Raw genomic sequence first — 27822 nt, forward strand, 5'->3', positions numbered from 1 at the left:
GAGGAGCCTGGAGAAGGGAATGGCTACCCACTCCAGTATTCTTGCTTGGAGAATCCCACTGACAGAGGAGCCTGGTGGGCTGCAGTCCATGGAGTAGCAAAGAGTCTGACCCAGCTGAGCAACACACACACACACACACACACACCCCTGGTGGGTAGTGTCTCTTCGTGTCCTGACATCACGTCGTTTCTCTAGAGATTAGAGATGCTGAGCATCTTTCCTGTCTTGCTGACCATTGGGATATGTTCTCAGTAGAAGTGTGGATTCAGCTCCTTTGCCCATTTCCTTGGATTGGTTATTTATTATTGTGTTGTTGAGCTGTATCGGTATTGTTTTTTCCAAGCTTCCTAAGTAGTACTGATATGCTGCCAGGGTTTGGAACCAGGGTGTGTGTGTGTGAGTGTGAGTGTGTGCGCGCGCATGCGTGCTTAGTGGTTCAGTCCAGTGATCAGATGTAAGTCCACCCCATAAGTAACAGGGCGGTCCCCCTGGTTCTGTGTCGTGAGGCCGCTGTGTGTCCTGGAGGGTGGGGGAGGCGCCGGAAGTGCTCCGAACAGCTGGCAGAGGAAGCTGGTCCCCCCTCTGTGTAGATGGGGGTGGGGAGGTGACTGAGGACTAGGGTGTGGATGGGGGCGGTTCACCTCGGGTGCTGTTTAAAGCTTCAGCGTAAATGGATTCCTGAGGGAGGCCTGTCGGGGATAAAAGGAGAACCCTGACCCCGGTTGTGATGGGGCCAGGAGACAGTGGACAGTGAGATGATGGACCCTGACCCCCATGCTGATGGGGGATGGAAGGGAGTGGACAGTGAGGTGATGGGCCCTGACCCCCATCCTGATGGGGGCCAGGAGGGAGTGGAGGGTGCGGTGATGGGCCCTGACCCCCGTCCTGATGGGGATGGGAGGGAGTGGACAGTGAGGGTGATGGGCCCTGACCCCCGTCCTGATGGGGCCAGGAGGGAGTGGACAGTGAGGGTGATGGGCCCTGACCCCCGTCCTGATGGGGCCAGGAGGGAGTGGACAGTGAGGGTGATGGGCCCTTACCCCCGTCCTGATGGGGCCAGGAGGGAGTGGACAGTGAGGGTGATGGGCCCTGACCCCCGTCCTGATGGGGCCAGGAGGGAGTGGACAGTGAGGGTGATGGGCCCTTACCCCCGTCCTGATGGGGCCAGGAGGGAGTGGACAGTGAGGGTGATGGGCCCTGACCCCCGTCCTGATGGGGCCAGGAGGGAGTGGACAGTGAGGGTGATGGGCCCTGACCCCCGTCCTGATGGGGCCAGGAGGGAGTGGACAGTGAGGGTGATGGGCCCTGACCCCCGTCCTGATGGGGCCAGGAGGGAGTGGACAGTGAGGGTGATGGGCCCTTACCCCCGTCCTGATGGGGCCAGGAGGGAGTGGACAGTGAGGGTGATGGGCCCTGACCCCCGTCCTGATGGGGCCAGGAGGGAGTGGACACTGAGGGTGATGGGCCCTGACCCCCGTCCTGATGGGGCCAGGAGGGAGTGGACAGTGAGGGTGATGGGCCCTGACCCCCATCCTGATGGGGCCAGGAGGGAGTGGACAGTGAGGGTGATGGGCCCTGACCCCCGTCCTGATGGGGCCAGGAGAGAGTGGACAGTGAGGGTGATGGGCCCTGACCCCCATCCTGATGGGGGATGGGAGGGAGTGGACAGTGAGGTGATGGGCCCTGACCCCCATCCTGATGGGGATGGGAGGGAGTGGAGAGTGAGGTGATGGGCCCTGACTCCCGCCCTGATGGGGATGGGAGGGAGTGGACAGTGAGGGTGATGGGCCCTGACCCCCGTCCTGATGGGTGTTGGGAGGGAGTGGACAGTGAGGGTGATGGGCCCTGACCCCCGTCCTGATGGGGCCAGGAGGGAGTGGACAGTGAGGGTGATGGGCCCTGACCCCCATCCTGATGGGGCCAGGAGGGAGTGGACAGTGAGGGTGATGGGCCCTGACCCCCGTCCTGATGGGGCCAGGAGGGAGTGGACAGTGAGGGTGATGGGCCCTGACCCCCGTCCTGATGGGGATGGAAGACAGTGGACAGTGAGGTGATGGGCCCTGACCCCCGTCCTGATGGGGGATGGGAGGGAGTGGACAGTGAGGGTGATGGGCCCTGACCCCCATCCTGATGGGGCCAGGAGGGAGTGGACAGTGAGGGTGATGGGCCCTGATCCCCGTCCTGATGGGGCCAGGAGGGAGTGGACAGTGAAGGTGATGGGCCCTTACCCCCATCCTGATGGGGCCAGGAGGGAGTGGACAGTGAGGGTGATGGGCCCTGACCCCCATCCTGATGGGGCCAGGAGGGAGTGGAGAGTGAGGTGATGGGCCCTGACCCCCGTCCTGATGGGGCCAGGAGGGAGTGGAGAGTGAGGTGATGGGCCCTGACTCCCGCCCTGATGGGGATGGGAGGGAGTGGAGAGTGAGGTGATGGGCCCTGACTCCCGCCCTGATGGGGATGGGAGGGAGTGGACAGTGAGGTGATGGGCCCTGACTCCCGCCCTGATGGGGATGGGAGGGAGTGGACAGTGAGGTGATGGGCCCTGACCCCCATCCTGATGGGGCCAGGAGGGAGTGGAGAGTGAGGTGATGGGCCCTGACTCCCGCCCTGATGGGGATGGGAGGGAGTGGAGAGTGAGGTGATGGGCCCTGACTCCCGCCCTGATGGGGATGGGAGGGAGTGGACAGTGAGGTGATGGGCCCTGACTCCCGCCCTGATGGGGATGGGAGGGAGTGGACAGTGAGGTGATGGGCCCTGACCCCCGTCCTGATGGGGGATGGGAGGGAGTGGACAGTGAGGGTGATGGGCCCTGACTGACACCCAGGCCTCCTGCTGGACCACGGAGCTCTGACTGGCGAGCATTCACTCTGCTCAGCAAGCGGGCAATGGTGCCAAGATACTGCAAAAGCAAAATACTTATTTTGGCAGTGTTTCAAAGAAATGATGCTTTTCTTAGAGAGTGCATTATGTGCACATTTCACAGAGTCTTTGTAGCTTTTTCCAAAAAAAAAAAAAAAGTAGGACTACATGCAAAAAGAAAGGATAAGAGGAAACCGAAAGGAAGGAATGACTTCATAAAACATTTATGGGCAGAAGCTAGAAGCCATCACACAGGCCAGGGCAGGCCTTTATTACCTTTTAATTTTGATGATCATGCAGTAGATATTTTTATTCTGAAGTAATTCTAAGCACGAATGCACCTTTAAAATTATGGGGATTTATGTTAATTTTTCTGTTAATGTGAATGAGCAGTTGTGTTGTCAGCCTAGCCAGCTGGGTACATTAAAATATAATGTACACAGTATTTTAAAACCCTAATTGTACCAAGCGGAAAATGCTGCCTGTGGGTCCACATCTTCAGTATTTGCACCATTAAAATTTCAGTCTGTGGTCAGCTCTGATTGCCACAGGGCTGTAAGATCATGCTGGAGTCTTTGTAACAGCTCAGATTTGTTAACTCAGCCACCTCTCTGCCCTTTTTGCATGCCTTGCCCCTCCTTTCCCGGCTCATGTGCAGAGTGGTAGCGCTGGCGCGAGGCTCTGGGTGGGCGGATACAGCCAGGTGACCCCGCGTCCCCAACCCTGGGGGGAGCTCTCTGTGCACCTGGCCCTGATCTCAGCCTTGACCTTCATCCCAGCAGGGTCAGGCTTGAGAGCCAGTTGGAATCTGGCAGCCTGGCCCCAGCCTTCTAATTTCTGGCCACATTCTCTTAAAAAACAGACACTTTTATTTTTTAGCATGTTGGAAAGATGGGATTATAAGCAGTTTTTTTGTTTTTTTTTTTTATGAAATGTATCAGGCGTGCAAAGAGCATGTGTAATGTATACAGGTCACCTATAGCTGCACCGCGCCTGGGGGTCCGTCCCGATCCTGTGAAAGAGCCCGGGTCCTGCACCCTGGCCTCAGGGCGTGGCCAGGGTTGGTCTGGAGAGGCTTCCATGTGAACCAGAGCCCAGCTCTGCAGGGGCTGGCTGTGCTTCGGGTGAGTCTTGGTTCCCCTTTCGGTTTCAGCCATTCCACGGGTGGTGCTCGAGGGCCTGCCCTGCCCTGCATGTGCTGGTCAGTGGGGTCCCGTTCTGGTGAGTCCGGCAGGTGATGCGTGTGTGCTGGTCAGTGGGGTCCCGTTCTGGTGAGTCCGGCAGGTGATGCGTGTGTGCTGGTCAGTGGGGTCCCGTTCTGGTGAGAGTCCGGCAGGTGATGCGTGTGTGCTGGTCAGTGGGGTCCCGTTCTGGTGAGAGTCCGGCAGGTGATGCGTGTGTGCTGGTCAGTGGGGTCCCGTTCTGGTGAGTCCGGCAGGTGATGCGTGTGTGCTGGTCAGTGGGGTCCCGTTCTGGTGAGTCCGGCAGGTGATGCGTGTGTGCTGGTCAGTGGGGTCCCGTTCTGGTGAGAGTCCGGCAGGTGATGCGTGTGTGCTGGTCAGTGGGGTCCCGTTCTGGTGAGTCCGGCAGGTGATGCGTGTGTGCTGGTCAGTGGGGTCCCGTTCTGGTGAGTCCGGCAGGTGATGCGTGTGTGCTGGTCAGTGGGGTCCCGTTCTGGTGAGAGTCCGGCAGGTGATGCGTGTGTGCTGGTCAGTGGGGTCCCGTTCTGGTGAGAGTCCGGCAGGTGATGCGTGTGTGCTGGTCAGTGGGGTCCCGTTCTGGTGAGAGTCCGGCAGGTGATGCGTGTGTGCTGGTCAGTGGGGTCCCGTTCTGGTGAGAGTCCGGCAGGTGATGCGTGTGTGCTGGTCAGTGGGGTCCCGTTCTGGTGAGAGTCCGGCAGGTGATGCGTGTGTGCTGGTCAGTGGGGTCCCGTTCTGGTGAGAGTCCGGCAGGTGATGCGTGTGTGCTGGTCAGTGGGGTCCCGTTCTGGTGAGAGTCCGGCAGGTGATGCGTGTGTGCTGGTCAGTGGGGTCCCGTTCTGGTGAGTCCGGCAGGTGATGCGTGTGTGCTGGTCAGTGGGGTCCCGTTCTGGTGAGTCCGGCAGGTGATGCGTGTGTGCTGGTCAGTGGGGTCCCGTTCTGGTGAGTCCGGCAGGTGATGCGTGTGTGCTGGTCAGTGGGGTCCCATTGTGGTGAGTCCGGCAGGTGATGCGTGTGTGCTGGTCAGTGGGGTCCCGTTCTGGTGAGAGTCCGGCAGGTGATACATAAAAGCAGCAGCAGCTTTGTTGGGTGGGGGCCGGGGGCCACAGACAGGCGAGGCGGGAGGATGGGGGCCCTGCGATGACAGGGAGCTGGCAGGCGGAGGGCATCTTTGAGCTCAGCCCTGGGTCACTACAGCAGCAGCAACATCCCAGCCTGGGTCAGCAGCCCAGAGCCTGGTGGCCACATCATGGTATGTGCAGAGTTCGGTGTGTGCGGACTTGGGGCGGAGCCCCCGTGTGTCGGGTGCCGAGCTCCCACCCAGAGCGTGGACGGTGCCTGCTGACTGCCTGTGTTTCTACGTGAGGAGATTCACGAGGACGTTTGCTTGGAGATGCTCTGATCATACCCTTAGTTGCCTTCTAAGTGGTAGGCACACATCCTACTTTTTTGGCAGACAGAACTCGTGATGTAGTCTGACAGCCGAAAGAGTGTGGATGCCAACCGTTTACTTTGCGTCACAGACAGCCACCGTCCTGACACTGCCGCAGAGGAGGCCTGGGTGCGCCAGCCCACGCCAGGGTTTCCAGGAACGCTGGGCAGGGTGGGGGGCTCCTCCTGGCTCTGGCGGCTGGTGGCAAGGGGCTCCCCGCGGGCAAGTCCTCCGGAGCGAATGGGAGATGGAGAAACAGAGTTATTTACCCCTGCTGCGGCCTCCCAGGTGGCTCAGAGGTAAAGAACCCGCCTGTCAGTGCAGGAGACATAAGAGACGTGGGTTCAGTCCTTGGGTTGGGAAGATCCCCTGGAGGAGGGCATGGCAACCCAGTCCGGTATTCTTGCCTGGAGAATCCCGTGGACTGAGGAGCCTGGTGGGCTACAGTAGGGTCATAGGGTCAACCCTCCGAAGGGCCTCAGAGTCAGACACAGTGGAAGTGACTTCACATGCTGTGAAGATACGGTGCAGCAGGTGATCCACACGCCCGGCGTGCATACACGTGAAACCCCGGGAGGCCCACCCAGAGTCTTCCGACCAGAAGGATCAGAACAGGACCAGGTGACTTCAGACGGCAGTTGTGGGGAATCTGTCCTGGGCCTCAGTCGTCTGAGAATAAGAGTCTGCCAAAACCGGTGCTTGGACACTATCCGTGTTTTATCTTCTGAATCACCTTACTTTGTAGACCGTTGTTTGGAGAAAGGCAGTGAGGATAAGCTGGTCCAGAAGTCAGGACCGTGCCTGCAGCCGCAGACTCGCTGTCGGAAGCGCCTGAATAGTATCGAGTGTCAGGAGCAAATGACACTCGGGAAGCTAGGTTATCAGTGTCGAGACAAAGGGACCCATGATCGGCGAACGGAAGTGTCCACGAGTCCTGTGTGGATTCAGAGACAGAGATGTGTTAGGAAAACGGCTGGCTTATTAGTGTGGCTGAACATTTTGGGAAGAAAGTGGAGGCCCGGGATTATATGGTTGTGTGAACTTGTGGACAATGTGATTCATCATCTCAGAGTTCTCGGAATTTTGTACGTTCCACAGAGCGGTTCTCACCGGGGGAGACTCTGTCATAGCTTTTCTCTCAGTGCGTCTGGGGGGTCGCTCCATGTCCGCACGTTCTGTGGACGCAGCTGGACGACACTCCCTTGTGATTCAGCCAGCCCGTCTATGGACTGCGATTACAGACGTCCCCAGCCACAGTCACCAGCCCTGGAAGTCAGCGGTGTTTTTCCTCAGATGTCCCTGGGTTGGACTTTTAGAGGCGGGGCCCCTGAGGCAGGAGCAGTTGCCCCTTTTGTTCACTGGTCTGCATCCTCACCTGGGGCCATGATGGTGCTTGTTCTCACCCGCCTTGCCCGTGCAATGCTGTTCTCTGCCAGGACCTCATGTGAATCTCCAGCTCTGTGGGGAGGTGGGCAGGGAGGCACCAGTTCACCAAGATAGGTGGGCCTGGGGGACCCAGATGGACCGGGCCTAATCATTTTGGCTTCGAGAAGCACTGATCAAGCCCCCGGCTTCCTAGTCATTTCTGTCCTGGCGGTGATGGCCGTGACGGTAAATGTTTCAGGCTCCGAGGCCACGTGGCCTGTCTGCTCCGATCTGTCCTACGGTGTGGGCACAGCCGTGACAGCCTGTGACAGACAAGAGTGAGACCTCGCTGTCGACGGCGATGTTCCACTTTTCTGTAATTGTCACGTGTCAGGAGTGGTTAGTCTTCTTTTGATTTTTTCAGCTGTTTGAAGATGTAAAACCTGTACCAAACCCGCGGGCCACGGTCCAGCAACCCCTGCTTTCCGGGTCAAGGGGGCTGGATTTCGGCTTCCTCTGCGCGGCCTGGCGTCGGACCTTTCAGACTGGGCCCCAGCTTGGGCCAGTCTCACCTTCACCATGAGGGACCGGTTTTCTCCCTTCCTCCGTGTCCTGCAGGCCCTGCTGTCCCTGATGGGTGGCCTGTGGGGGGGGGGGGGCGGTCCTTGTGCCTCTGGCCTCAGGCTCCCATCTGGTCTAGAGCGAGGTGCCTCCCCTCGGAGCTCCCGTCTGCCGTGGGAGAGCGAGGCGCCTCCCCTTGGGACCGCTGAGGGGCTGGGACGTAGCTTCTGGCCGCAGCTCTAGGTCTCGGTCTGTGTTTGTCAGGCGGGCTGCTGAGCGGGCATCGTGTCCACGTGTGTGGCCCCCGTGACCCCACAGCAGACACGGCCCTTGGCAGGTGTGGGCAGGGGCCCAGGACGTCCCTCACTTGTGGTCAGTTCATGGTGACAGAGGCGTGGGGTCATCTTCCTGGGCTGTTTCTCGGGGTCCTTGTCAGCCCGGGGACGGCGTTTTTCTGCTTGTCGTAAGGCCCAGGTGTGACAGTGCACGTGACCGAGAGGGCGGCGTTGGTGAGATTCACACCCGTGCACGTCCCGCCTGTAGCTCGTGAGACCCCGAAACTCTCCCAGAGTCCGGTTTCCCCCTCGGGTGGTCGTCCAGTGGAGTTAAAGCGCTAGCCTGGCCGTGTCTGTTCCCTCTGCGAATGCCTACTGGGCGCCCTCCTCTCCGCTCCTCTGCTTTTTTTAAGTGCAAGGGATTAAGAATGTACAGACCCCAAAAAAGCGCGGCCCCTCCGATCCAGGTGGCCGGTACTGTGCCTCGCAGAAGTTGGTGGTCATCAGTACCTACATCCTGGGCGATTTCCCAACCGGGAAGCGTGGTTAGAGCCCAGAGACTTCTCCGAGAACCCTAATCCTGACTTCGTTTATTATGATAATACTTAATTCTGTCTTGACATTATGTCATACTTATGCCATAGAACCAAACCTAAAATACAGATTCAATACAAATGAACCCGTGAAACAGGAGGCGGGGCCGACCCCGTCCTGCGGCCGGGCCTGAGCCTGCAGCACGCTGTGGTCGGCGGACACGCTGCCCGCGCTCCCTGCAGGGCTGCGAGCGGGGTCTGTGCGGCTGTCCACGGGGCGAGTTGGGTCAGGCTGGCATCGCTGCACTCCTGAAGGTGAGGGGGTCCCCGGGGCGGCGGCCAGCGGGCTCTGGGGTCTGCTGGGGCCGCGGCTCTGGCCTGTGTGGCTCTCAGCAGCCCAGGACTCGCCCGCCGGGGTCACAGGGAGGGCGCTCACGGGGTCCTGCTCTTCCCTCCTCCGAGGGATGAGCCACTCGCCCTTGTAGGCGCTTGTGTCAGTGGTCTGTGGTCGGCAGCCTGTGCCCTGCCGTCTCTGCTCTCGCTGCTGAGTCTGAACACAGCCCTGGTCATCGCCTCCATTTCGGGGCCAGGGGTCCCGAGCCCATGAGCCTCTCGAGGGGCGTCCTCTCCAGCTCAGCCCGGTGCCTGTGCCGGCTGGGTCCTCACGGCTGCTGCCCCTAGCTGCTCCCTGGGGGTGCACACAGGACACCCCAGAATCGACTCTTGCCGCCTGCTGAGTTCTGTGAGAGGCTCGTCCAGAGGGCTCCGTCCCTGAACAGGGGAGGGCGTGACCGGCCCAGGCCGTCCACAGGGCTGCGGCCCGGCCCTGGGCCCAGTGGTGGGATGACGGGGATATTCAAGCCCGTGGAGGACACGGGCGAAGGATAAGAACCAGCGACTTTTGGGGGGAAAGTGGGAATGAACATATATTAATTGTTTATCAGCTCTGCCATCTAGTAACTTACCAAAGGTCACTATGCATTAGCAAGCTGTTTATAAAATGATCGTGCTTTAAATATCAGACTTCACTGAGATTTATTCCACAACTGTGAGAGCACCTGCTGTATATGCGACGCCAAGCTGGAGGTCATATCATGTATTCAGGCAAAAATAAAAAGTCGCTACGGCAATCACAGTGAGCGTCACGGACGTGCTCTACAAGCTGTGGGTTTCGGGGCGCCCAGGACCCCGCAGAGCCTGGTGGGGGTGGGCATCTGAGTCTGGTCATCGGACTCAAGGCAGTGTGTGTCCTGGCCTCCCGGCCACCATCCTGAGCGCAGACACAGAAAACCCCTTCGTTTCAGAGTCAACGAGGTAAAAACACCTGACCGTTTCCACAGGAAACGTTTCTGGAAGGAAAGGTGTTTGTCCCACCTGGCTTTCAGAGTGTTCCTGTCACTTTCCCAGCTTCCTTCCCAGGAACTGTGAAGATTGGGCGCTTTAGCCAGATCAAGGCTGACTTCTCTGTCCTTTCACATTTGGATTTGGTATTTCCAAACATCAGCTAGTTTTCAGGGCCTCGCAGGAAATCGATTGACTTAGAAAACAGCCGAAGGCCCCCAGGTGGAGCAGGCGGGACCCCCGTCCCCCTCCCCGAGGCCCACCCGCTCGCCGTTTGCTGGGCGGGGCATGCTCATCCTGGCCGGGGCTCCCAGGGGCCGTCCGGACTCTGGTTCCCCACCCCCCGACCCCCACGAGCCCCAGGACGCCTGATTCATGTGACTCAAGCTGGCCTTGACTCTGGCCCCTCGGTTATCATAACAGTTCACTGAACTCACCCACCAATAAAATTTCCCCGACATCATACTCAGCTCAGCAGATGTACTTTCATTTTGACGGGAAAGACAGAGATAGGCGATCTTTATCTTGTGTTTGCCGTGTCAAAGGCGCTTCCAAGATTATCCAGAGGGCTTTGGAACCTGTCTTAGAAGCTTTAAACAAAAGAAAGCAAAACATGTTTTCTTCATAGACTTCATTTTGTTCCAGTTTTGCCTAGCAGAAAGAATGGCATCATTGCTTAAATCGCCTATTCTTACTCAAATAACAACATGTCAATTGGGGGAAAAAAGCGATGGGGGGGTGCGGGGCTTGTGTAATCATTCTCTTCGAAGACCACAGTGACTGACTTGGTAAGAAGTCAGCTGGCTTAAAGCTCAACATTCAAAAAACGAAGATCATGGCATCTGGTCCCATCACTTCATGGCCAGTAGGTGAGGAAACAATGGAAACAGTGAGAGACTTTATTTTCTTGGGCTCCAGAATCACTGCAGATGGTGATTGCAGCCATGAAATTAAAAAACGCTTACTCCTTGGAAGGAAAGTTATGACTAACCTAGACAGCATATTAAAAAACAGACACATTACTTTGCTTACAAAAGTCCGTCTAGTCAAGGCTATGGTTTTTCCAGTGGTCATGTATGGATGTGAGAGTTGGACTACAAAGAAAGCTGAGCGCCGAAGAATTGATGCTTTTGAACCATGGTGTTGGAGAAGACTCTCGAGAGTCCCTTGGACTGCAAGGAGATCCAACCAGTCCATCCTAAAGGAGATCAGTCCTCAGTGTTCATTGGAGGGACTGATGCTGAAGTTGAAGCTCCAACACTTTGGCCACCTCATGCGAAGAGCTGACTCATTGGAAAAGACCCTCATGCTGGGAAAGATTGAAGGCGGGAGGAGAAGGGGACGACAGAGGATGAGATGGCTGGATGGACATGGGTTTGGGTGGACTCCGGGAGCTGGTGATGGACAGGGAGGCCTGGCATGCTGCGGTTCATGTGGTCTCAAGTCGGACATGACTGAGCCACTGAACTGAGCGACAGATCTGAACTGAAGAAGTTATGCATTTATCATGAGTTGCTTTTCCCTTTAAAAAATAGTTGCAGGCCGCGGAAGACACAACCTTGTCGATCGACCCTCGGCACTAATTCCCGTCCTCGTCAGCGGGCGGGAGGGACGGCCAGCCTTGTGCCCGCGTGCCCCGGGGCAGGCACCGCTCGGGGTTCAGGGGAAGAGAAACAGGCTGGACTCCCGTGTTGCCAGCAGGGGTGGCCCCAGCCTTCCATCTCCTAGCCTCTGCTCACGCTCGGTCCAGAGGTGGGGACAGAAGTCATCTGTCCTATTTTTCTCTTGTCATCTGGAGCTCACGCGAGTGCCGTCGGGCCCGTGCACGCCCCGGCTTCCCGCGGTCGAGGCTCCCGGTGCCGGGGCCGCCAGCGGGCTCAGAGCCGCCCGCCGCCCGCCGGATGGCTCAGCGCTGCCGCAACTCTTGGTGGTGTAACTAGAAAAGGCTTTTCAGACAGAAACCCAAACAGGTGGTGTCAGGGCTGTTTTCCACCATCGTTTCAATTTTTTAGAGATTCTATCTCAACTTAAACACACTTGCCTAGTCCCCCTCCCGCCCCGCAAATTCACGCAGACGCTGAGGACACGTTCACAGCTGGGCGGACTCGTCCCGCCTCTCAGACCCGGACGCCAGGCCCCGAACCGCGTCTGCGTAGACAGTCGCCAGGGCACCCTAGCTGTACGTGGCATCGCTGCTTTGATAGGAAGTGGACGAAACCGAGCTGAGGTCTGAAGTGCTGTGGCTGAGAGAGGGTGAACGCTCCTTACTCTGCGGTGAGTGTTGTATATGTCGAATCCGTAGCGCTTTTTATTTATTTTTATTTTTTTATATTTTGTCTGTGCCACGTGGCTTGCAGGATCTCAGTTCCCTGCCGTGGCTGTTCCCGGGCCACCGGAGAGTCCCCCACAGGCCTTTAGTGGGTTCTGGAGCTGGGATGATGCCTGTATCCACCGCGCTGGGCAGACATCGTCAGGACGGCCCCCAGGCCGGATGGCGTGGCTTGTTCTGGCTCGGCCGTCACAAAGACTTGAAACCCCTTGGCTGGGCTGGTGGCCCCATGGTGTGGCTGCCTCCTGCGGCCACCCCAGGAAGGACTGCCCATCTGCGGGACACACCCATCTGCTTCCCCCAGTTACTTGCCCGACCCTGAGTTTCTGACCCTGATGGAAGGTAGAAACCAACAGTAAATACGATTCTTGTCATGAAGGAGTTGTAATCTAGTCAAGATCGTGAAAACTAGCACTTAGGAAATTTTATCTTCTCTCCTAATTGTCCGTGGCTTCCCAGGTGGTCCAGTGGGGAAGAACCCACCTGCCAATGCAGGCGATGTGAGTTCTATCCCTCGGTCAGGAAGATCTCCTGGAGGAGGAAATGGCAACCCACTCGAGAGGCAACCCATGGACAGAGGGCCCGAACTATATAGTCCATGGGGTCTCAAGGAGTCAGACATGGCTGAGTGAGCACAACACAGTTATTTATCCGTCCAACTGTGACCGCTTGGAATCTTTACGGCTCCTGGTCCTGACAGCCCTGCCTGGGGACCCGGATGGGGAACCGGACTCCTGGGTTTTGCCCTGAACCTGCTGCTTTGGGCAAATCCCTTCCTCCTGCTGGAACTTGATTGTTCCTTCACCTGTCCAGTTTTGTGGTGGGGTCTTCAGATCAATTGATCAGTCAGCCAGCAAGCTTCTGTCACCTCGGAATGGAAGTCAGATAGCATCTTTAAAAATATCAAAGTGTACAGCATTTCTGCTGTCGTCAAAATCTGCAGGTGGGCAGATCTGCCTGCATCACGGTGTAAAACTCCGTGTGATAAGACTCGAGAGGGAAGTGACTGGCAGGAGGGGTGTGTGGGCCTGAATCATCGTGTCCATCAGCTGTAACCGACTCCTGTGAACCTGTGAGAGAAAGAAGCCCCGTAGAGAAAAGTAGCCATATCCAGCGCTCACAGTCCCCGAGGGTCAAGCTGCAGCAGCCACTGTGGCTGCGTCCCCAGACAGTCCCCTTGGCCGCGTCAGCTCACCCACGACAGCCGGCAGGAGGTGGGGACCCGGGTGGCCTGCTGGAGGGCTGCGTCCTGGGGTGGGCTTCGGAACACGTCGGCTCCCCCAAACGTACCGGCCCGTGGTCCCACCTCCTCTTCCAGGGTGACCCCAGAGAGGCTGACGCCCGCGTGAGGATGTCTGCTTCCTCGTGAAAAAGCTGGGGACAGCGTCTCGGGTACGTGGGTCCCCCGTGCGCGCAGCTGAGGGCCTTGCAGGGCTCAGAGGCTGGCCCTGTCTGCTCACCCCTGTGGATGAGCATCTCAGTCCCTGTCATCACGATCCCGTGGGACAGTGGGTCAGAGGGAATCAGCTCGCGTGCTGCTGGCGTTTCCCAGTGAGGGGACTTGGGGAGGTGCTTGTTGACAGGAGGGGCCCCAGGTCTGACGGGGAGAAGCCCTCCAGGGAGGGGCAGCAGGAGGCAGGGAGGCTCTGGCCCCGGCGGGCTGGCTTTCCCTGCTCCCGCCAGCTGACTGACCCAGACGGGGTCTCCGTCTCTTGCTGGCAGAAATGCTGGAGGGAGTCCAGCTCAAGGCTAGGCATTGAAGGGGTGACCCCAGGAGCGGTGTGACACCCCTTCCTCCCCTGGGCCGTGTAACGTGTCATCACTGTTCAGTTCAGAGGGGGGCTGTTGTATTTCCACCGTGTCAATGGAAATAGTCAACAAACAATCTGTAATAGAAATAGAAAAGTTCTGTTTGAGCCAGACTGAGGATTATAGCAGGAGATACTGATTTCAAGAAGGATTTGAGGCTTATAAAGGCAAAACCCAGCGAGTTAGGAAAGTCCTTTGTCAAGAATCAGGATGGGGGCTGCAGGAAGTGGGGTGCCTGTCAGGTGAGGACTGACTGGGGTCTGGAACGGTTGCCTCATTACCCAGGGTGATCCTGGCACCCTGCGGCTGCAGCTGGCCGTATCAGCCACCCTCCACCCTTCAGGCCTGTGGGGGAGGTGGGGTGGAGGCTCTCACCTCCGTCCCCCTGCAGCGTCCTGTTCTGGAAGCTTCTCTCCAGCCCTCCAGCCTCCTCGGCAGGCCTGGCCCCGGAAAGGCATCCTTTATCTAAACATCCTCTCCTCTGAGAGTTCCCGGTGACACAGCTGAGGTTGAGAAACGGCCTCCAGAGTGGACAGAAAGCACCGCCATTTCTCAAGTGGGCTTTCCACACAGGAAGACGCACTTAGGGCTGATTTCAGGTTTGGGGAGTGAGTCACGGACGCTGAGGGCCACTCGACCTGTGCGCTTGTCGGGAAGCGGGGGCAGATGGGGGCAGGGTGAGGCCGGTCACGCAGAGGCCTGACCCTCCACCTGGGGCAGGGGGCAGGGGGACGGGCCTCCTGATCCCCGGGGAGGTGCATCCGGTGGACTGCCCTGGGGAGGGGGCAGAGTGGGGGCCAGCAGGGCGTCAGGAGCGGGGCTCTGGGAGCCGGGGACCCCACTCCTAGTCTCGGGGGTGGCTCGGGGAGGCTGTGCACACAGACCGCCGAGCAGCCCCCTCACTCTCCCCTCTGGCTCCTGCCCCTGCCGCTGGGCCCAGGTCTCAGGACGTGCTAGTGGCCCCCGGCAGTCCCTGTCCTGATGCGCAGACCATGGCGGGTGGCCTCAGCCCCAGGCTCCGGGGCAGGCCTCCCCCACAGACAGAACCTTTGCCTTGGGGTTTCGGGGCCTCGTGTAGGTCCCAGGCAGCTGAGGGGCGCTTTCTGCGGATGCCATGATCCGGTCAGGTGGTGTTTCCACCGCACCGCTGCCGTAACTCCCAACCAGCCTGCGGGTCCTTCACTCGGTTTATATTCAGGATGTAGAAAGTCAGCCTCCCGTGCAGTGGAAGGTGTGTGACCCCAGCGGTGGAAAGCCTCCGTGGGCCCCAACACGTTCTGTGTGGGGGCTGGGGGGTTGCTGGCTTTCTGCTCATCATTCGTCTTTGGAAGGAGACAGTCTGGTGGGAGGAGTGTGCAGAGACCCCGTGGTCCTCCTGCCGGCCTCCAGGCGAGGGTCTCGGGCGCTGTTTGAAGCATGGGGGCTGCACGCGTGACGTTCGAGCGTCTCTCCTGAAGGCCGGTTCCCACCCACCTCGAGCCCTGGTTCCCGCTGCCTGGGTGCTCGGCCGGCTCCTCTCTGTGATTGTTCTGGCTTCTCTAGCCACGTTTACGCTGCGGAGGCTGCTGACGGTGCGTCGTCTCGTGATCAGCTGGCGACGTACCGGGGTGGGTTTCCATCACGAACAGGGGCGGTTCCAGGGGTCACATCCGGAGAGGAGCCCCCTCCAGCTGAGCCTCGCTGGGCAGGGGCGAGGGTGGGACCCGGACGGGACTCTGCCAGGCTGCCCGGCGGCTCCCCGCCTCCTGGGGACCTGGGCCTTGGTGCCCTTTTTGGCCCCTTCTTCACAAACACCCCCGCCAGCACCAGCAGGGCCCCTCCAGCGCGGGGCCCGTCCCGCCTCTGACCTGCCCCCGCCCCCAAACTTGAGGGGACACGGGGTCACTGTGCTATGCTCCCGATCGTGGGAGCCCTGGCCTCCGGCTCAGGGCAGCAATTATCTGGTCGGTGACTCAGGGCTCCCTGCCCTTTCTCTCCTGGGTAGGAGCTGAGGGCTTGGGCAGCAGTGGCCGACGGCCGGGCGGTGGGGCTGGAGCGGCCGTCACAGTCTCCCCGATGGGCCGGCACCAAGCTGGGTCCCCTCGGACAGCTGGGCAGGGGAGCGGGCTCTCTGCTGAGACTGAAGGGTGAGGTTCTTCCTCCAGTGGGTGTAAGCCTCGTCTCTGTCTTAGAACTCTCTTGTTTCGCCGCCTGGTCACTTGGCCCATCTTGCCTCCCGCCCCCAGCTTTAGGCTGGACTTGTTGCTTCTTGTAGGGCCATTTCCTGACTTCGATGTGGGGATACTGCCCCCGCACCTGGTACAGAGGCCGCCCCCCAACAGGCAGGGGCAACCCGCCTCCCCAGCCAGTATCCAGGGGACCCACCTCGGCCTGCTTTCCAGGGAGCCAGGCCTGTGTGGCCCCCATGGGACAGGTGGCAACAGGTGACTCACAGGTGAGTGAGTTCAGCTAGAAGCTGTATCCCCTGTGGGGAGGGCTGACCCCTCCCCCCCCCCGCCAGGACCGGGGACGAGGCTCCATCTCTGCACGGGCACTGAGGATGCGCCTTGCAAGGGTCACTGCAGGAGACCCCCGTGATCACCTCTGCCGGTCTCACACTGAAGCCCAGGGAGTGATTTCAGCGGCTTCATATGCAGTCTCGTCCGGAAACACTGTTGTCACCGGCTTCTCTGCTGCTGTGCGTTTCACCGGGGCCAGGCAGCCGCGGCCAGTGCCCCGTCCATCCTCCCCGCTCCCCGCCTCCCGCCGGGCGCCCCAACACGGGGCTCTGCTGCCTGTAACTGTGAAACTGGGTGAGCCTAGGGCAGCCCAGAGTCATCTGTGGCTAAAAGTCTTATTTTAATTTTGGTTCTGGACCCAGTAAATTACGGTCTAGGTTGGCAGCATTTACCATTTTCCAGATGGTCAGTGTTGCCAAGTGAAGTGGACTGTCATGGCGCTTCTGTGATCCAGCTGATTCTGTGTTTTAGTACGTTCTCGGCAGAAAAATGCCACTGAGCCGCAGAGGCCGAGAATTTGCCTGAGGAGGAAAAACTCCGTCGCTCAGTGGTGTCCGACTCTTGGCAACCCCATGAGCTGTAGCCCGCCAGGCTCCTCTGTCCGTGGGGTTCCCCAGGCCAGAATACTGGAGTGGGCTGCCGTTTTCCTGGGGAGGAAGGGGCTGTCTTTCCCACTGAGTGTGGTCAGTGGAGGGGAGTAGGGCTTTCACAGGGGCCAAGGGTGCAGGTCCAGTGATGGGGGCCCCTGGGCCTCTGCCTCCCCACCGGAGGTCCGACTCCACTCACAGACCCCGGGGAGGCTGGTGATTCATGCCGAGGACTCTGATCTGATCAGCTCACAGAGCGTGGTCTTAGTCACTGCCCCCGAGGAGGTTCGCAGAGGACAGTGAACGCTCCCTGGGTGGACGGATGCCCCGTGCTGTGGTGTGTGGGTGCTGGAGACAGCGGGGCCACGCCACACACTCGCCATGAGAAGTCGGAGCGCCGGGGACAGTGAGTAGGAGATGCCGGTGTTCAGAAACGCCTCCTTACCCGTCAAACGAGAAGTGTTGGCTGTTAAAGCTGAAAACGGACCACGGAACAAGCAATTGCTTTGTCGTTGGATCCCTGAAAACGGTTGTTGGGGGAACCACCTCTGCAAAAGCTGATCTGGTGAATTGAGGCTAGGTTACATGCTTTCGTTCCGGTCTGGCCGCGTAATTCGGCTAATAGGTTGTGTTTGTTTCAGCTGAAATTCGAAACTTCCATTAGTGACTGCCGCTGGCCGAGATTGATTTTCTGTGCATTTCAGACTCGCTTCCGTCCTTGTGAGCTTTCTGACTTGATGGCTCAGGCTACCGCTCCCAGATCCTAACATGCCCTGTGGCAAGGTCGGTGAGGGCGACCACTGCCCGCACTTGCTTCCTCTGGTCCTTTAGCCACTTTTGGGGTTGGGGAGGGGGCTGGGTTCCGAGTCCAGAAGCATCGTGTTGGCAGAGGTGATGGGGCAGCATCTGTACAGGGCATGTCTGCGAATCCCTCCCACCTTCACTGCTGGGCCCCGCGGTCTAGGCAGGAGCCTGGCCACCGCACCTGAGGTGCTGACGCCCCGTGAGGGCCCTGGAAGTGGGGTGTTTCCTCGGCCCAGGCCCAGAGAGCCGGGGTGCTCGGCAGCTGTGTTCATCCCATCCTGCCTTGCTGTGATTGCTTCTTTTCGAGTTTCTCCAGTCTTAGCTGTTCTCCTTGGGAAGTCCGTCGAGCTCAGTTTTATCCACTAGGAAATGCTGTCTACTGAAAAATCAGCCTGAAAGATGTTCCTTGTTTTCCCTGAAATGGAAAGCATCTTGCGGTGGCACAGCAGTGAGAAGACGGGGTGGAAGAGGCTTCAGAGGCGTGAGGTTCTTTGCACTGACCCTAGACGGGGTCTCTGCACCAACTCAGAAACATGATGGGTGATGCTTGGGACCCAGGAACCTGTGGGGGACCCTAAGGGACCGCTTTACTGAAATAAAATTACTAGATCCTAAAATCTTCCTGTTCAGAAAGCCTAGTTCAGTGTTCTTTAGTGCATTTACCAAGTTATGGAGCACCACCATGATCTAATATTAAAACATCTTCGTTTCCTGGAAGAAACTCAGTACCCGAGGGGCAGCCTCCCTGGCCCCTGGCGGGGACCCACGGCGCTGTGTCCATCTCCACGGAGCTGCCGGTTTCGGACATCCCACGTACACGGATCGTGTTTGGTCCTCCATGTGTAGCCCCTGCCATGCCCTGAGGGCTGTTGATTTTGAGTATCTTTCCATGTGCCCATTGGCCATTGAAGCTCTTGGAGAAATGTCCAGTCACATCCCCCGCCGTCCTTGCCTTTTCATTATTGGCTGTGGTGGCCGGCCTATCCCAGGTACCAATTCCCCAGCAGACATGACTCGCAAGTATCTTGTGGGGCGTCCCCTGGGGCTGTGCGGGCAACGCCTGGGCCTCCAGCTCACCTGCGTCCTGGCGGGACGTCTTGTGATTCCCCAGGAACGTGGGAATCTGTGAGGCCGGATCCCACCCAGCTCCCTACCTCCTCCGGAGGGAAGGGGCGTATGTTCTCGGCCAGCTGACAGTCCCAGCCTGCCAGGGCTGCGGGCCCAGAGCTCAGGCTGAGTGGTCCTGCTGTGATCCACGTGTGAACACAACTTCCACAGAAGCTAATTTCACCCAGGTTTAGTCCTAGGAGTTTACTTTCAAAAACTGCCGACGCCGGCCTATTCCTCACGCTGCCTGCTGTGAAACTAGACGCCGGACGTCTTGGAATCAGGGCCCGCTCCCTCTTGTTGCCGACCTCTCTGTCGCCCGGCCCCAGGAGATTCTGTGATCAGCCGTGACTCATCGCAGAGCTTCGTGTGGCCTGACTTCCTCTGGTATGCGTCACCTGTGCACTGTGGTTACTGTTTGGTTTACAACAGGCGGGGTTAAGAAATTGCTTAAGAGGCCAAGTCTGTTTTCATTGCTGAGCCGGCAGACACCCAGAATCCCTTCGTGTTACTTCCGGGCAGGCTGGACACAGAGACGCTGAGTGGCCCATCCAGACGCTCACAGCGGTCCGCATGCGTCAGGGTGCACACGATGACAGGCGGCGTGTGCAGAACCGCGGTGGACAGGCGCTCCCGGGCGTCCCGTCTGCTGTCTTCTCTCTGCCTTCTGAGCTGAGTTTAACCCACTTAGGGTCTGCACCTTTGTGCCTCTGCCGCACATGGGACTCCCCGGGGGGCTGATCTGAAACGGCCTGTCTTGCCTTGAGGCTTACCAGCCGCTGTGACCTCAGGGGGCACCCTCCGTGGGCGCCGCTGCAGCCTGGCCGTCGAGCACGAGGCCCCCGACGCTGCTTCGTCCCTCGAGCTGTGACCTGTTCAGGGACTCGGGGAGCCGCCAGGGCCCCCGGGAGCTGTCTGTTGCTCCCGTTTCTCTCCTCAGGGGCCAGTGCCAAGTCTCGCTCTCTCGTACAGGGCTGAGTCGGTTGGTACGAGGCTCCTCCCGGAGGAGCTTGTGTTGCAGGGGGGCGAGTCCCGTTGGAGGGTGTGCAGACTTGCTTCCTGACCTCGTTCCACGAGCAGGAATGGTGCCCCAACCTGTACGCTTAGGGCAGCACCAGGGAGCTGTATTCGAGGCGTCCAGTGATCACAGTAAAACCAGCCTGTGCCCAGGGAGGGAACCGGCCTTGAGAAACCTCCTCTGACTTGCTGCCTGCGGGCTCCCTCTGAGCTGGGGCTGCCTGTCTGGGGGGGAGGGGCAGAGCCCTGAGCTGGAGCTCCCTGTCTGGGGGGTCCAGGCCCCGCCCTGCCACCCAAGAATGCACCGTAGTCTCCTCGGTGGCTGCAGGGTCCCGGGCGCTCAGGGCTGCCCGCGCACAGTCAGCTGCGTGTTCTGGAAGGCTCTCCTGGGCTGCAGGGTCCCGGGCGCTCAGGGCCGCCCGCGCACAGTCAGCTGCGTGTTCCTGGAAGGCTCTCCTGGGCTGCAGGGTCCCGCGCACAGTCAGCTGCGTGTTCTGGAAGGTTCTCCTGGGCGGGGCTCTTCCCTGAAGGTCAGGCGCGCATCGATCGGAATAACGCAGACGTGGGTCAGACGCGGGTCGTCTGCGTTCCAGGAAGTCTTGTTCATGCGATTGTTCGGGGGCGGAGAGACCCTCTGCTCTGAGCTCACAGTTTTACAGTCTTCTCTCCTTAGAGACTTTCCCCAAATCCTAGGACCACTCACTGTCTTTTCTGTTTGGAAGCCTTAGGGCTTTGCTGTCACTTTTTGTTTTTAAATGGACCCGCCGTGTCATTTCCACTGAGCTTTGCAGGCCCTCTCTGCTCCCGGTGGGGTTGCAGGTGGCACTTCCCTGAAGAGCTGGGGGTCGGGGGGAAGCACAGGCACCTGAAGGGGCCCAGGGGGATGGGTGGGGAGTGGGGTGGAGGTAGGGAGTGGGGATCAACCTTGCAAGGGGGTCCAGCCCTCCCCGGCCCCCACACAGACCAGCATCAAAGCCAACCACGGGAAGACCTTGCCCCCCAGGCCCCGCCCACACTGACGGCTCTGTTTCCCGCCCGCAGTGTGCCGGGGAGGAGGACTGGGTGGACAGCCGGACGGTCTATGTGGGCCACCGGGAGCCCCCGCCAGGCGCCGAGGCCTACATCCCGCAGAGGTACCCGGACAACAGGATCGTCTCCTCCAAGGTGAGCACCTGCCTGGGCCTCCCCCACGTGGCTCCTCGGACACTCAGAACTCCCTGAAGCTGGGACCACCCGCCCCTGAGTACCAGGCTGCACGCTCATCACCCCCGCCCCCGGTTACCCCCCAGAACACTGTTAAGACGAGGTGTCCCAGCACTTCCTCCTCACTTCCCTGCTAACTGCGTCGTGTTTAAGTGTCAGATTTCAAGTCTAGGGTCAGATCCTCCTGGCGCCACTTACCACCTGCCCGGCACGCGCCAGGCTAGAGCGCCCTCCCCTGCAGAACAGACGGCACCTGTGACCCCAGGTGCTGGCTGGACTTGGTCCAGAGGAGGCCCCGGGACGGGGACCTGGGGCCTGAGTCAGCAGCGGTGGATGTCTGTGGATTCAGACCGGGTGATGCTGAAGGCGAGACACACGATTGTTTTCATTTAAAAACAGCTCAGAATGCGGAAAACACAGCTCCAGTTCAGTTCAGTTCAGTTCAGATCAGTCGTGTCTGACTCTTTGCAACCCCATGAATCACTTAGATTGTAAGAGATAAATTTGCAAAGAGATTTGGAGACTATGTTGGTGTATCTATGTTTTCTTGGAAAGAAAATGTTCATTTCTACCTTAAAAGACTGTCAACAATGATTCCTTAAGTGAACAAATGCCTGTGCTCTCTAAGTTAAATTTCCAGCCTGATCTGTTATTGGTGATCAGTGTTTGATCCACGTTCTGTTCCCTTTTGAGCAGAACATGGTAGAAGAAGGAAAAATAAGAAATGACCCTAAATGTGTGATCCCTTCCCTTTGATTCTGACCTCACACTGAGCCTCCCAGCCAGGGCCTTCTCAAACCTCAGCCGCCCACCCCCTGCCGCAGACTCAGGACAATGGGACGTCACCAGTTCACAACATGTGCTTTGGGCACACAGTGCGTGTGGCTCCCGGCTCTGCCCTCAGTCGCCACAGAAGTAAATATCCAGCTCAGGCTGTGCGGTCTCCTCCCCGTATAGAAACTGAACTCTGAGACCGCCGGGCTTGCCTTCCCGGGAGAGCGTGGGTCTTTAGGGCACCCGAGTGCACCTGTGCCGGGGCCCTGCAAGGTACCAATGGCTACAGCCTCGCCGGTTTCCGGACGCTCTGGGTTTCCTCTCCGCGGCCAGTGAAGCAGAGTGGCTCCAGGCCGTCCCTGTCTCCCTGGGGCCACGTGAGGAGGGGGCAGCCAGGTGGGGCTGCTTCTCTGTGCCTGGGCCCCCTCCAGCCCACGGTGAGGACAGAACCCAGGGGGGAGCCCACAGTGAGGACAGAACCCACGGTGAGGACAGAACCCGGGGGGGAGCCCACAGTGAGGACAGAACCCACGGTGAGGACAGAACCCGGGGGGCAGGGAGCCCACAGTGAGGACAGAACCCACAGTGAGGACAGAACCCGGGGGGGAGGGAGCCCACAGTGAGGACAGAACCCACAGTGAGGACAGAACCCGGGGGGGAGGGAGCCCACAGTGAGGACAGAACCCACAGTGAGGACAGAACCCACGGTGAGGACAGAACCCACGGTGAGGACAGAACCCGGGGGGCAGGGAGCCCACAGTGAGGACAGAACCCACAGTGAGGACAGAACCCGGGGGGGAGGGAGCCCACAGTGAGGACAGAACCCGGGGGGGAGGGAGCCCACAGTGAGGACAGAACCCACAGTGAGGACAGAACCCGGGGGGGAGGGAGCCCACAGTGAGGACAGAACCCGGGGGGGAGGGAGCCCACAGTGAGGACAGAACCCACAGTGAGGACAGAACCCACGGTGAGGACAGAACCCACGGTGAGGACAGAACCCACAGTGAGGACAGAACCCACAGTGAGGACAGAACCCGGGGGGCAGGGAGCCCACAGTGAGGACAGAACCCACAGTGAGGACAGAACCCACAGTGAGGACAGAACCCACAGTGAGGACAGAACCCGGGGGGGAGGGAGCCCACAGTGAGGACAGAACCCACAGTGAGGACAGAACCCACGGTGAGGACAGAACCCACGGTGAGGACAGAACCCACGGTGAGGACAGAACCCACAGTGAGGACAGAACCCGGGGGGCAGGGAGCCCACAGTGAGGACAGAACCCACAGTGAGGACAGAACCCGGGGGGGAGGGAGCCCACAGTGAGGACAGAACCCGGGGGGGAGGGAGCCCACAGTGAGGACAGAACCCACAGTGAGGACAGAACCCACAGTGAGGACAGAACCCACAGTGAGGACAGAACCCGGGGGGGAGGGAGCCCACAGTGAGGACAGAACCCACAGTGAGGACAGAACCCACGGTGAGGACAGAACCCACGGTGAGGACAGAACCCGGGGGGCAGGGAGCCCACAGTGAGGACAGAACCCACGGTGAGGACAGAACCCGGGGGGCAAGGAGCCCACAGTGAGGACAGAACCCACGGTGAGGACAGAACCCACGGTGAGGACAGAACCCACGGTGAGGACAGAACCCACGGTGAGGACAGAACCCACGGTGAGGACAGAACCCACAGTGAGGACAGAACCCACGGTGAGGACAGAACCCACGGTGAGGACAGAACCCACGGTGAGGACAGAACCCACAGTGAGGACAGAACCCACGGTGAGGACAGAACCCACAGTGAGGACAGAACCCACAGTGAGGACAGAACCCGGGGGGCAGGGAGCCCACAGTGAGGACAGAACCCACGGTGAGGACAGAACCCGGGGGGCAAGGAGCCCACAGTGAGGACAGAACCCACAGTGAGGACAGAACCCGGGGGGCAGGGAGCCCACAGTGAGGACAGAACCCACAGTGAGGACAGAACCCGGGGGGGAGGGAGCCCACAGTGAGGACAGAACCCACAGTGAGGACAGAACCCGGGGGGCAGGGAGCCCACAGTGAGGACAGAATCCACGGTGAGGACAGAACCCGGGGGGGAGGGAGCCCACAGTGAGGACAGAACCCGGGGGGGAGCCCACAGTGAGGACAGAACCCACGGTGAGGACAGAACCCGGGGGGCCGGGACCAGCTCGGGGCTGACGACACAGGCCTGGCGCAGATGCACGCCCGGGCTGGGGTGTGAGTGGGACCTGAGGCGGGGGTTGTGCTCTGCACTCCGCACTCCCCGAGTTGTCTGACGGGAGAGCGATGCTCCGCCCGCCTCTGGCGTCTCAGCTCCAGCGCAGCAGGAAAGTACCGGCTTTGTTCCGTGCTGTCCTGCTCTGGGGTTCAGTACCGAGGGCTCCGGTGTTGGGTTCTGTCCTGCTGATGGTATCAGCGGAAGGCAGGACCCGACAGACGGATGTAGGTCAGAGCGCTACACTGTACCTGTTATACAAAGTATTACCTTGTATTGTGGCCCAAGTGTCTGAGCAAGTATTAGATCATTACAGCTTCGCAGGCATCAGAAATGTACGGTTGGCCCACTGTTATCTATTTGCCAGCTCTCCTATGTGCAGTAAAGAGCTCGTTTCACTTTATCCATGCAGTACTGATAATTAGTGCAGTCCTGACTGTTTAAACTATCTCACTGGGTTTTCAGTTTTCATGCTGTACATTGTCAGAGATTAGCAACCCTCTTCCCACCATATTACTGATAATCAGCAGTAATAACTTATGATGGTCATTTATTCCTTAAAATATGTGGATCATACAACATAACGCCTAAGCTGCAGTGCAGGCCTCCTCCACCCGGTAGGAATGAAGTAATCATTTAGGTGGTTTTAAATTCCATATCTGTACGGTTCCCTGGTAGACTAGGACTTAGAAAACGGAAAGGGGGTCCTGAAATAGTAGCATTAAAATAGATTAAGACTGATCTGCACGTTTGGAAGGATGGTAGAAGATCGCCTTCTGTAATAAATACATGGTGCTTTATAAGCACTTGCAAACACACAGGAGAAGAGGGGAAGGAGGGCAGCAGACGTCTGCTCCCGGCCACCTGCTGTCTGCACATATCAGCAGGTGGCCCCGTGTGCGTCTGTGCGTCTCTTTTCTACCTTGAGACCATTTTGAAGCAAATCCTAAACAATGTACAACTTCCATCTATAAACATTTCAGCAGATAAAAGATGGGGATTTGCACTGAGTGGTTTGTTAGAGGTGGGGACGTGTTCTGACTTCTGGGTGGTAAGTATGCTGATCTGGGTCCTGGAGGACAGGGTGGGCTTCACCGGTTGGGGCCTTGAGGACAATCTACTTTGGCTTCAGGATCTCTTGGAAGGGAGCATATAAAGACTGAAAGATCATTCTAGGTTAGTCACAGAATCACAAACATGAGACACAAATGCTGTGGTGTGGCATATCTTATATTTCTTTTAATAACTCCTTTTTAAAGTTAGTGAAAAGTAATTTCCTTATGCCCAAGAATACTGGAGTGGGTAGCCTATCTCTTCTCCAGGGGATCTTGCTGACCCAGGAATCAAACCAGGGTCTCCTCCATTGCAGGCATATTCTTCACCAACTGAGCTACCAGGGGACCCCTCCTTCTGGCCCACTTAAGACGAAAATACGTCTCTCTCAAGCACTTACAAAGATTGATTTGTTTGTGCATTTTCTCAAGTTATAGAATCTCAACGTCCCTGTCTTTTCTGAGACCAGTTTAAGCCAGAACTTCAGTCCTCATCACATTCCTCTAAGGCACATGCTATTCTTTTATTTTTTCTTTTGGTCTTGCTTTGTGGCATGTGGGATCTTTGATCTCTGGCCAGGCACTGAACCCATGCTCCCTGCAGTGAAAGCTCCAAGTCCTAACCGCTGGACCATCAGAGACATCCTTGGTACATGCTGCTCTTTTAATCACTTTATAGACAGAAAGGGTAGAACCCAGACATTCTGGCAGTGAAACTCTTCCTAAGCTCCCTTGCATCACCTTGAATTATCTGGGACTGGATGATTCAAATACGCCGCTTTGGAGTCCGTGTTCTGTGTTGGCAGTCTCTTTGTACGGTCAACAAGTTGATAAAATGTCTACAAACACTCTCAGCTTTGTTTTGTATCAAAACCCAGTCATTTTTCACTTTGAAATGCAGACCTGCCTGTCACATGGCAGAATAACGCGACCCGCTGTAGAGTGTGATCCAAATGACACCGCTGTGTTTCTCTCTTCTGCAGTACACATTTTGGAACTTCATACCCAAGAACTTATTTGAACAATTCAGAAGAATAGCCAACTTTTATTTTCTTATCATATTTCTGGTACAGGTAAGGCTGGTCCCCTCTTCCTGTTGCCCCAAATGTAAATATAAATAAGTGACATTTACTCTTGGATGATTGGCTGGTTCGCTGATAAAGAGGAGCACAGACTTGGTGCCCTTTATCTGCAGACCCGTCACCTGCTTTCTTCAAGGACAGGCATGTTGGTTCAGAGACCTGTTCACTAGAACACGGGTGTGAGCACCGTGCGTGTGAGCCGGTCCGGCTGCCTTCTGCCCTCATCCTCCAGTCCTGACGGGAGGCCAGGAGCTCCCTAACCTTTAGGGGAACTTACTAAGCTCCACATCATTCCACTTATCCCCAAATCATGATGTTGTCGTTGTTCAGTCACTCGGTTGTGTCCGACTCTGCGACCCCATGAACTGCAGCACGCGAGGCTTCCCTGTCCTTCACTGTCTCCCTAAATCATGTGGATGCTCCTTAAAAAAAACATTAAAAGGAAGAGAGTTAAAAAAAAGAAAGCGGAAACCACCGTGAGGTGTGGATCAGGAAGCAGGTCAGATGTGCTTTCAGATCGGCAGCCTAACTTGTCTCAGTCAGACAAAGTACAGTGGAAGGACTTTAAAACATTTCCCCCACAGTAATTTATGCAAATAATGTAGTCCAAGTGTGGCGCCAGAAGCAGAGGGTGAATTGAAACAACGCGTGCACTGGAATCAGCCAGTGTTGTGCTGCTGCTGACACAGCCCCTGATAAGGAGAAGTGCCCTCAGTTTTGTAGTAAACTGGGATGGTTTACCTCGCATCATGTATCTCCAGTGGTGGGACAGGGTGGGGTAACAGCCAAGTGAGCTACCACGAGTCAGAGTGGACTCAGGAGGTGTCCAGGGCCGACCAGTCCGTCTAGAGCCCTCAGAAGCGTTTCTGAAGGTGACTCCACCACCCTCTCTTCTTTGCAGCTGATTATTGATACGCCCACGAGTCCGGTGACGAGCGGTCTCCCGCTGTTCTTCGTCATCACGGTCACAGCCATCAAGCAGGTGAGCTTTGGAGATGCAGGCGGAGAGGAGGAGGGTCCCACAGAGTGTCTGCTATGGGGGGTCGCCTGTCATCCAAATCAGAGCCTCCTGGCTTGTTTTAGCCAGTTCACGGGACGTTCCACTCACCTGGAAAAGTTCACGTTTGTAACTGGTTTAGGTGGATTCGTGAGTTGAAACAAGGGAGGTTGTATGATGTAGTGCTCATTTGCTGCTCTGAGGGTTTGAGGAGGAATCTGTTCTCACGTTGAGCCACGTGGAGCCGGCCCGCTGCGCCCCCGCTGCCCGGACCCCGAGGACTCGCTCCTGCAGAGGGTCTGAGCGTGGCCCGCACATAGCACGGCCCCGTGACTCCTGACTCAGTGTGGGTCCTGCCGTCCTCTGCAACCCTGACTGATGAGCCAGTGACTGACGGGAGAGCGGTTCGCCTGCTGTTCCCGCTATCTGTTCCCCGGTGGCTGGTTAGTGCTTCACCATCAGCTCTGCTCAGCTCCCACGGTCTTGGAAGAAAGCCGAGAGCCTCACTGTCCACCCCCCTCCTCTGGCCCCAGCTCCTGGCAAACGCCAGTCCACTTTCAGCCTACCCTGGGCGTTTTGTATTAACAGAATCTTACCTTGGTGACCTTTTGTGTCTGGCTTATTTCACTGAGCATGTTTTCAAGGTTTACCACTCGTAGCGTGTGTCAGTGATTGGCTCATAGATGGCTAATACTCCATCATGCAGACAGACCACATTTTATTCACCCAGCATCCACTGATGGACATCTGGGTGCTTCTGCT

At 58.0% G+C, this 27822-nt stretch overlaps 1 protein-coding gene across 5 annotated transcripts in view; it reads left to right on the top strand.

Annotated features, from left to right (window-relative positions):
• The window catches only part of ATP11A (ATPase phospholipid transporting 11A), a 103585-nt gene that overhangs the window by 27660 nt on the left and 48103 nt on the right, over positions 1-27822 (top strand). For all 5 annotated transcript variants that reach the window (XM_061133522.1, XM_061133525.1, XM_061133526.1 and 2 more), the window contains exons 2-4: positions 20758-20880; positions 25965-26054; positions 26965-27045. In XM_061133522.1, coding sequence (XP_060989505.1) covers positions 20758-20880; positions 25965-26054; positions 26965-27045 — 294 coding nt within the window. The remainder of the gene's footprint in view (positions 1-20757; positions 20881-25964; positions 26055-26964; positions 27046-27822) is intronic.

Source organism: Dama dama, chromosome 30, assembly GCF_033118175.1.
Source record: "Dama dama isolate Ldn47 chromosome 30, ASM3311817v1, whole genome shotgun sequence".
Classification (NCBI taxonomy): domain Eukaryota; kingdom Metazoa; phylum Chordata; class Mammalia; order Artiodactyla; family Cervidae; genus Dama; species Dama dama.